Here is a 9,472-nt window from a genome sequence, read left to right as displayed (position 1 = left end):
TGAGCTACAACCACAGCCCTGCATATTAATTTTTTTAAAACTGTCTTTACATATTTTTTTAGTTGTCAATGGACCTTTATTTTTTATTTATTTATATGTGGTGTTGAGAATCGAACCCAATGCCTCACACATGCTAGGCAAGCGCTCTACCACTGAGCTATAACCCCAGCCCTGCATATTAATTTTTTAAAGGGCTTGGTTACTTCCAGATGAGCTGAATAAGAGACTAGGGACCATATTTTTGTGACCCGCCTTCATGTTATAGACATGTTATAGTGGATACTCTGAAACTGGCATCCAGCATAAAGGGCATTTTGCTTTCTTTGTATCTGTCTCTCCCCTACCTTTTAGACTTAGTAGAAAACAGAAAGGGAAAGGAGAAGAAACTTCTAGAGATGTAGGGATGAGGGGTAGGGTGGAAAAAGCATCTATTTTTCAAAGATATTTGTTCAAAATAAAATGAAAGTATTTCCTCAATAATTACTGAATATGGGCTGGGGATGTGGCTCGGGCGGTGGTGCACTCGCCTGGCATGCGTGTGGCCCGGGTTCGATCCTCAGCACCACATACAAACAAAGATGCTGTGTCTGCTGAAAACTAAAAAATAAATATTAAAAAATTCTCTCTCTCTCTTAAAAAATTTAAAAAAAATTACTGAATATGGATGATGAGTATTTGAGGATTCATCGTATTATTTTCCTCTACTTTTGTGTATTTTTGAAATTTTTCAAAATTAAAAAAATAGATGTAACTTGAGAGATGATGTGCTTGATAGCCAGTTCCAAAATGGCCCTCAAATGAGCCTCTCCTCCTGAAATTCATACCCTTGTATAGTCTTCTTCCATGTGAAATCAGGGCTTGTCTGTGACCAAAGTGGAAGTGACAGTTGTAACTTCAAAGAGTTAAGTCATGTGACTTCTGTCTGGTTCTCTCTTGGATCTGTTGCTCTGAGGGAATTTGGCTACCATGCTGTGAGGGCACTCAAGTAGTCTTGTGGAAAGGCCTTCATGGAGAAATGCCAAGGTTTCCTCTTCACAGCCAGCCAAGTGAGAGATCCATGTAAGGCACACTTTGCTAAAGTTGAACCTCTGGCTCCAGTAAAGTCTTCCAATGACATACACCTGTATTCAACTGCATGAGAAACCTCAACTACCTCAACATTGCTCCCTAATCTCTGACAAAAAAAAAAATCTATGAAAAACAATTAGTTATATTATAGTAAGCCACCAAGTTTTGGGGTAATTGGTTATGCAGAATGCAGCAATAGATAACTGATGTGATGTGATTTTAAGACTCTTCCCTCCCCTGTCACTGATACCTGGAATGAATAGAAAACATTTTTCACACTATGCATAAGGTTAACATGCTAGTATTCCTTAAAGAGATAATACATCTACTTAAATTCATGGTAAAACATATGTGACAGATATAAATTCTTTCTTTGTAAAACTCTTAGCAGGCTAATCTATTGAGACATTAATTTCAGTCGTAGTCTTGCTGTTGTAAGAGACTAGAAAGAATAAAATGGTAATTTCTCTCTCAGTGACCACCATCTGAAGAATAGCTAAAATCTTGAGTTATAAGATCTTGGCTTTTCCTATATCTCATTGCCCCACTCCCATCTCAACAACATACACGGTTAACTGCTTCTTCCTGTTTTAGGGGCCACCCTGGAGGAGTCACCCTCACTTCCACCCCTGGCCTTAGTATTGAGGATTAGGTAATAGAGAAATTCTGATGGAACTGCTCTATATCCAGAGGGGAGAGAGCTGGTACTAGTTCAGGAAGGTGGCAAGTGGCCAAACCTAAGGGATGAATTACTTTCTTCAGGCTGGGAAGAGTTTGGGAGTTTCCAGGAATGGAACCCTGCCCCTGGCTCCCATGCAGTCCAAGCTGTGTGTTTAGCGGGTGGAGCGGGGAATGGGGTGTCGGGGGCAGGGGATCCCAGGGCCTGGGCCCTGGGACACCAGGGACAGTCCTCCCTTCCCCTACTCCTGCACAGCTGGCTTGCCTGCTACAGAGCTGTGCCCTTCAGGATATTTCTAGGGTTATGGACTAGTGGCACTGAGACTAGCACAGGCAAAAAACAAACAACAACAAAAACAAACAAACAAACAAAAACCTTTCCCCAAATTGTTGGGACTTCATAGCTCCGGAGAGAAGGGAGGAGGAATTTCTAAACGTGACTAACGAATTTCCTGCCAACATTGACAGGAGGGAGCTGAGCCAGATTTCTTTAATTTGGAAAATTAAAAGACACGCGACGCTTCTTGCCCCGGAGTCAGCTGCAGCGAATTCACTCCAGTTAGACTTACTTTTCGGGTTTGGACGGGGAGAAGAGTAGTAGGGGAACGAGGGGGATGGAGGAAGGTGGAGGGAAGGAAGTGGGAAAGGGCCTATGCCGCCTATTGTGGCACCAGCTGAGCAGCCGGGTCAGGGTCACCGAGAGAGAACGACCCAGCTGGTTGACACCCGCCGAGGGCCCAGCGCGCGACCGCCCGGCCGGCTCCGACACAAACACACGCACGTGCGCCCCGCCCCCGCCGCGCGCACGCGCCCCGAAGCTCCGGCGGCGGTGACGGGCGCGCGCGCGGGCTCGCTGCCCCCACGCTGCTCCCTCGGCTAGGATCGCGGCGTCTCCCGCTTCCCGCACCGCTCCACGCCAGGCCCGCAGACCCGGAGGCAGCGGCCGTGCTTGGTGGGCTCCGGCGGGCTCAGCGGTCGAGGCGGCAGTGCACGGGAGCAGAGCGGAGCCCAGGAAGTCCCCTGGAGGCTATGTTGCCGGGCGCGGGCCCCTGCGTAAGGCGGGTGCCGTGACAGGCAGGCCAGTGAGGCGCCGCCGGGGGAGGCCGCGACGGAGCTCCCGGACTGACCATGGGCTGAGACGCATTCTCGCTGAGCAGGTGCAGTGACCAGAGGTCCCGGGGGGGAGCCCGCCTTGCAGGTCCCGGGGACCCTCAACCCTATCAGGACGCGCCCTACTCAGTCGGGTGCCCTGTTGACCTTCCTTCAGCGCCTCCCAAAGGCCCTGCTGACTCCACCTCTGAACCCCTCGCGTGCAATATCAATGACCCCTAACAGCCCCGGGCATCCTGTGCATACCCCTGTCCTATACCCCTGACCCTAGCCCAGCAGGCCCTGTGCCACCTTCTCTTTTACTCTGGTATTTTGAGCCCATTGCCTGTCTGTATACAGTGTTTGGGAACCCAGTATCTCTTTCTCTTCTCCCCAATGCGGGTGGGGGCAGGAGTAGGTGGGGAAAGTGGGAGTGGTGGTCCTTGGCTCCAGAGCCCTTGGTAACACAAACCTGTTCTCTTTCTCTAAAGCCTGTCGTGAAAGTGATCCTTTGCACCCCATCAGAACATGCCCAGGTGACTCCCTCCCAGATCTTCCTTGTGGCCTTCCTGGCCCTCCCTAGTGACGCTATGCAACCCCTGCTTGACCTGAGAAGCCTCTGGCTCCTGCTGCTGTCCTTGTTCCTGCTCCTCTTTGAGGTAGCCAGAGCTGGACGACCTGTGGTTAGCTGTCCAGCTGCCTGCCTGTGCGCCAGCAACATCCTCAGCTGCTCCAAGCAGCAGCTCCCCAATATACCCCTTTCCTTGCCCAGCTACACTGCACACCTAGACCTCAGCCACAACAACCTGAGCCGCCTGCGTGCGGAGTGGACCCCCACACCCCTGACCCACCTGCACTCCCTGCTATTGAGCCACAACCACCTGAACTTCATCTCCTCTGAGGCCTTCTCCCCGGTACCCAACTTGCGCTACCTGGACCTCTCCTCCAACCAGCTGCGAACACTGGACGAATTCTTGTTCAGCGAATTGCAAGCTCTGGAGGTGCTGCTGCTCTACAATAACCACATCGTTGCAGTGGACCGCTATGCCTTCGATGAGATGGCCCAGCTACAGAAACTCTACTTGAGCCAGAACCAGATCTCCCGTTTCCCTCTGGAACTGGTCAAAGAAGGAGCCAAACTACCCAAATTAACACTCCTGGATCTGTCCTCCAACAAGCTGAAGGACTTGCCATTGACTGACCTGCAGAAGCTGCCAGCATGGATCAAGAATGGACTGTATCTGCATAACAACCCCCTACAATGCAACTGCGAGCTCTACCAGCTCTTCTCGCACTGGCAGTACCGGCAGCTGAGTTCCGTGATGGACTTTCAGGAGGATCTGTACTGCATGAGGTCCAAGAAGCTACACAATGTCTTCAACTTGAGTTTCCTCAACTGCAGTGAGTACAAGGAGAGTGCCTGGGAGGCTCATCTGGGTGACACCTTGACCATAAAGTGTGACACCAAGCAGCAGGGGATGACCAAGGTATGGATGACACCAAGCAATGAACGGGTGCTAGATGAGATGGCCAATGGCACAGTGACAGTGTCCAAGGATGGCAATCTTCATTTCCAGCAAGTGCAGGTTGAGGACGGGGGTGTATATACCTGCTATGCCATGGGGGAGACTTTCAACGAGACACTGTCTGTGGAATTGAAAGTGTACAACTTTACCTTGCACGGACACCATGACACCCTCAACACAGCCTACACCACCCTAGTAGGTTGTATTCTCAGTGTGGTCCTGGTCCTCATATACCTGTACCTCACTCCCTGCCGCTGCTGGTGCCGGGGTGTAGAGAAGCCTTCCAGCCATCAAGGAGACAGCCTCAGCTCTTCCATGCTCAGTACCACACCCAATCATGATCCTATGGGTGGTGGGGACAAAGATGATGGTTTTGACCGGCGGGTGGCTTTTCTGGAACCTGCTGGACCTGGGCAGGGTCAAAATGGCAAGCTCAAACCAGGAAACACCCTGCCTGTGCCCGAGGCAACAGGCAAGGGCCAACGAAGGATGTCAGATCCAGAATCAGTCAGCTCGGTCTTCTCTGATACGCCCATTGTGGTGTGAGCAGGATAGGTTGGTGGGGAGATTCTGCCCCAGGAGAGGTAATGCACCCCTGAAGGATATGAGGGGATGGAAGAGAGGGCTGGCTGCCCAAGGGAGTGGGTTCATCCTGACCTCCAGGGAATTGGTCATGGGTACAACAGCAGGCAAGATTCCAATGTGGGTGTGGCTGCCACGAGTTTCAAATATGGATATATTAATCCTCAGGCAAATGCTACACCCCTACCCAAAGCCCTGGAAGTACTCAGTGTGGCAGAGGAAGAGAAGGGTGTGAGAGCTGGATGGGAATGAGGAAGGGGTAAGGGGAAAAGCACATTCCCAAAACTTTTTTGAGGTCATCCCTAGCTCCTTAAGAGAAAACCATTTGAAAAACAATATTTTTTTCTGTCTCTTCCCACCCACACTTATGAAGTTGTGTGTGTTGGGGGAGCCTCCACAGGAGCCACACTGGGAAAGCTGCAGTATCGTCTTTGGCCAGGAAGTCACACTTCACAGCTGGGGAATTGGAAACCTTTGGAAAATGAGTCAGGAAAAGGCTGAGACCTGGATCAGTGGCACTCCCCAAAGCGCTGTGAGACTTCCCACTGAAGTCTTCTTTCCCCCTGAGCCCCGGGTGGATGGATCTTTGCAGGAGCCTGGCCTGTCACCTGTTTGTTATGGCAGCAATGTGGGATATGGTATCTATGCCTTGTCCAGGGACTAGTGGCACAGATACCCTTACAGCATGAACTAAAGGATCCCTGTCACAGAAATAGGTGCCAGCCCAAAATTTATAGATGGGGTGAACTTCAGATAGGCCAATTCCCTGGATGGGGAAAGCCTTGGTTAACATTTGATTTCCAGCATGTGTGTGTCAGACAGGTTGAGGGCTGCGGAAGGCAGAGCGTTTATGGATGCCTGCCATAGATGTGGTCTGTGGGCCCACTCTTATTAGAAGGATGAGGGTAAACCAGCCTCTATAATGTAGCAGCCAGCTGGACCTACCCGATTTTCTGTGTATGCCATCGCTTCATTCAGTCTCCTTATCCAACTTGGGCAGGATTCTGAGTTTTCCCTATAATGCTGCTCTGCAAAGGGAGGAGTCTAGGAAGGTGCGGCCCCAGCCAGGTGAGACTGGGCTTGAGATAGAGGGGACCCAATATGTATCTCCTCAAATGTTGACAAGGCTACCTCGCTCCTTTCAGAGATCTCCTGCTGCAAAACCAAAGCATGAGGTTTTGTCATTTGAGGGGTTTGGAATTGGGTGGTCTCTGTCCTAGAATGTAGTTTGGAGTACAGCTTAGGTGTCTGCCCTCCAGAAAGCCGCAGGCAGTCCTGCAGCAGAGGCAGTCAGTGGTAATAAACTTCCAACAGGGAAGTTCTGCCATCCCAGTCCTTTCAGCCAGAGGTTTGTGCAGTTATGGTTGTCAGTCCAGAGGAACATAAAAAACCCATTAGGTTCCATCCAGGGTTACAGAATACTTTGGCTGTGGAGACGACTGCTCCTTTAACTTCTCCCTTTGACCACATTGCAGGTCCGGGAGGTGGTGGTTCTGAGCTTTGGCAGGGGGATGAGCAAGGCAAAGGTGAAAATGTTCTCTGATGTTGGTCTTTATCGGTGTCTCTTCTCTTTCGTGTTTCCTGTCCATTGGAAGTTCTCCAGGTCTTCTAATTTTCTGACCTGCTTTTTAGGTTCCAAGAGGTGTTATTTACCTGAGGGTGAGGGCTGCTTGCTAGGAGGGCCTGACTCATACACTGCCTATTAAGATGGGGAAGGGGACTGGAAGTTGACAACTTATCTGTTCCTGGGATCTCAAGGCTGCTGTCCATCCTTTATTAATATCCTAGTTTTGTCAAGAGAGAGGTGCAGCAATTTCCCTTAAGTAGTTGCATGCTCATAGGTATGCATGCTCATAGGTATGCATGCACACCAGCACCTTGACCTCCACCAGGACAGTGAAACTATAGTCCCCAGTAATGGTCTACACCTTTGTGCACAACATCATGCACACAGTTTTCTTTTGCTATAGGAGAGATGGTGAGCACGCCAGGCTCCTCAAATACACAAATTTTTACTTTTTAATTTCTGGAATCCCTGTATCTTCACCCATATCTCCATGGCTCTGAATCACTTCCTTGTAAAGGCTAGAGTTAGGGGGAGCATGGGTTGAAGACCTTGGGAGAAGGATGATAGGGCACTAGCTGGTTCTACAAACTCCTCAGAAGCTTCCATAGAGACAGTATATGAGGCATTAAGCTAGAACCGAGACAGTGAAGGGCCCAGAAGAAAACTGGCAGGAGGCCAAGCAGCTGTGACTCCCTCTTCCGGTTAATGCCCTGATAAGATAAGGGTAGGGGAGGAAAGTTGTCTGGTTATATTCTAGGGCTCTAACTCTTTAAGGTGAATACCAAATGAAGCAAGCCTTCTGGGACATTCTAGATGAGCTTCTGAGGACTGGAGAGCCCTTTTCTTTCTAAGCCCTACCATGCAGCTCTGAGTCACCTGGCTATACCCACTAGTTTGGTTCCTAATTTGAGACACCTGGAAGATGTACCTGTCTGCACCACCAAGAGGTTCAACTGGTTATCTTCTTGCAGTGGTTTCGGTTGATAGAACCCAAAGGTAACTCTCTGCTTGGGGGATTGAATACTCAGCATAGGTAAGTTTCCTAGAACCCTAGGCAGAAAACTGCCAGGTGTGGATGAGAGATTACCTCCTCCCCTGCACCCATAAACCAGATAGTCTCCCAGGTAGCAGGTGTCCCTGGAGACAGAAGATGATAGGGCTCAACAATCTGTCTGTGTAATCATTTGTGATCTTTTTTCTTTGCCTGTATTTGTGGGCCCCCATCCCCAAAGGGGCCAGGAGGGTACATCCCAGCTGGGGAGAGCAAAGCCAACTGATTCGAGTTTTGTGTGTGTTCTGACCTCTGTACTTCCTTCTCCTGTGTCCAGGACACTGTTCCTCCCTCTTGTGTACACCCAGGCTGGCAAATCTCAGAGCCTCTGGACTCTGAAAACTAGACAATGACGATTAAACCTGGCTTGAGTCTCTGTTCTGGAATAGTCTATTGCTGGTTTATTTATCTTTTCAGCCTGTGGGTGGGGTTCACTGTACCTCAGAGGATATGGCTTGTCTGGGGAAAGAGTCTTTAAATGCTGTTATAAGGACATAGGCAAAACCTTCTAAGCATTAAGAAAGACTAGGGGGAGCCAGACAACATGGTGGCACACATGCCTGTAATCCCAGTGACTTGTGAGGCTGAAGAAGAAGGATTGCGAATTTGAGGCCAGCCTCAGCAACTCAGGAAGACCCTGTCTCAAAAAAAACCCACAAATGCATAAAAGGAACTGGGGCTGTAGCTCAGGTAAAGCACCCCTGAATTCAATCCCCAGTACCAATAAATAAAGACTAGTAGGAGTCAGCAAACTTTCTTTTAGGCTTTGTAGGCCTTGCACTGTTATACCTCATAGTCTGTTATGCCCCTATAATGGGAAAACGTCCACAGACAATAATGAATGATGTGATTCTGTTCTAATGAATTAGTCAATTTTCTGCAGCTAGGACAAAATACCCAAGGCTGAATATTTTACAAAGAAAAGAGGTTTATTTAGCTCACAGTTTTGGAGGATGAACGTCTAAGATCTCTTGACTCCCATCTTCTTGGCCTCTGGTGAGGGCCTCGTGGTAGACAGCATCACAATAGTGAAGTATGGGTAGAAGACATCATGTCATGATGTAGGAAGCCAGAGATAGTCAGGGGCCAGATTGCTCTTTTTATTATACATGCTTTCATGAGACCTAACTGGGGTCTCTTCTGAGGATGGTGCCCCCAATGATCTAATTACTTCCCACTAGGCCCCACCTCTTAAAGGTTCTACCACCTCAACACCATACTTGGGACCGTGGGACCAACTTCTAGTACATGAACCTTTGGAGGACATTCAAACCATAACCATACCATGGCATCCAATAAAACTTTATTTATGGACACTGAAATTTTAATTGTTTTTTTTTCAACCATTTGAAAATGCAAAAACTGTCAGTGGCTCAGAGACTACACAAAACTAGGCAGTGTACTGTTTTGACTAGCAGACCATAGTTTGCCAAACTGACAGATTTCAAAAGAAATGTCACTGAGGCTTAGAAGGCAAGAGTTTAGAAATCCCATTACCTAGGCTAGGATTGTCTAATTGAAGATTTCCTGGGTCCCTGCAGTCTACATTGAGCTTACTAACAGTACCACAGGAAAATGCTTGGATTGAATTTTTGTTTTTATTTATTTTTTTAATGGTGGAAAACTGCTAATTTTAACACATTTTTTTTATTACCAGCATATTTTCATGTTGCAACTGGTAGCCATCTTAATTAGGGTAAAGTTCTATTCACCTAATGGGTAGGTTAGTATTCACTGACAGTTTGGTATGTCCTGGGCATTTCATGGAATGAAAGAATGCAGTCCTCACTTTATTATCAGACATAGCCTTTCTGAAATTGGACTGATTCTAAACTCTAACAAGGCAAATTCTTTGGCTAGGCTCTGGATACTTCTGGAAGGGGATTGTCATGGTAAATTCCCAAAAAGAAA

General features: G+C 48.4%; 1 protein-coding gene across 1 annotated transcript; it reads left to right on the top strand.

Moving 5' to 3' along the window:
• The first annotated feature begins 2,572 nt into the window (after window positions 1-2,572).
• On the top strand, window positions 2,573-8,194 carry Amigo1 (adhesion molecule with Ig like domain 1). The gene is made up of 2 exons (XM_026402767.2): window positions 2,573-2,903; window positions 3,327-8,194. The coding sequence occupies exon 2, from the start codon at window positions 3,426-3,428 to the stop codon at window positions 4,905-4,907; it is 1,482 nt and encodes a 493-aa protein (XP_026258552.2). The 5' UTR covers window positions 2,573-2,903; window positions 3,327-3,425; the 3' UTR covers window positions 4,908-8,194.
• The last annotated feature ends 1,278 nt before the right edge of the window (window positions 8,195-9,472 follow it).

The sequence above is a fragment of the Urocitellus parryii genome, chromosome 11, assembly GCF_045843805.1.
Source record: "Urocitellus parryii isolate mUroPar1 chromosome 11, mUroPar1.hap1, whole genome shotgun sequence".
Lineage (NCBI taxonomy): Eukaryota > Metazoa > Chordata > Mammalia > Rodentia > Sciuridae > Urocitellus > Urocitellus parryii.
This window is presented reverse-complemented; position numbering and strand designations above follow the sequence as displayed.

Coding starts and splice junctions, on each gene's coding strand:
- Amigo1 (XM_026402767.2), top strand. CDS start 3,426: ATGCAACCCCTGCTTGACCTGAGAAGCCTCTGGCTCCTGCTGCTGTCC.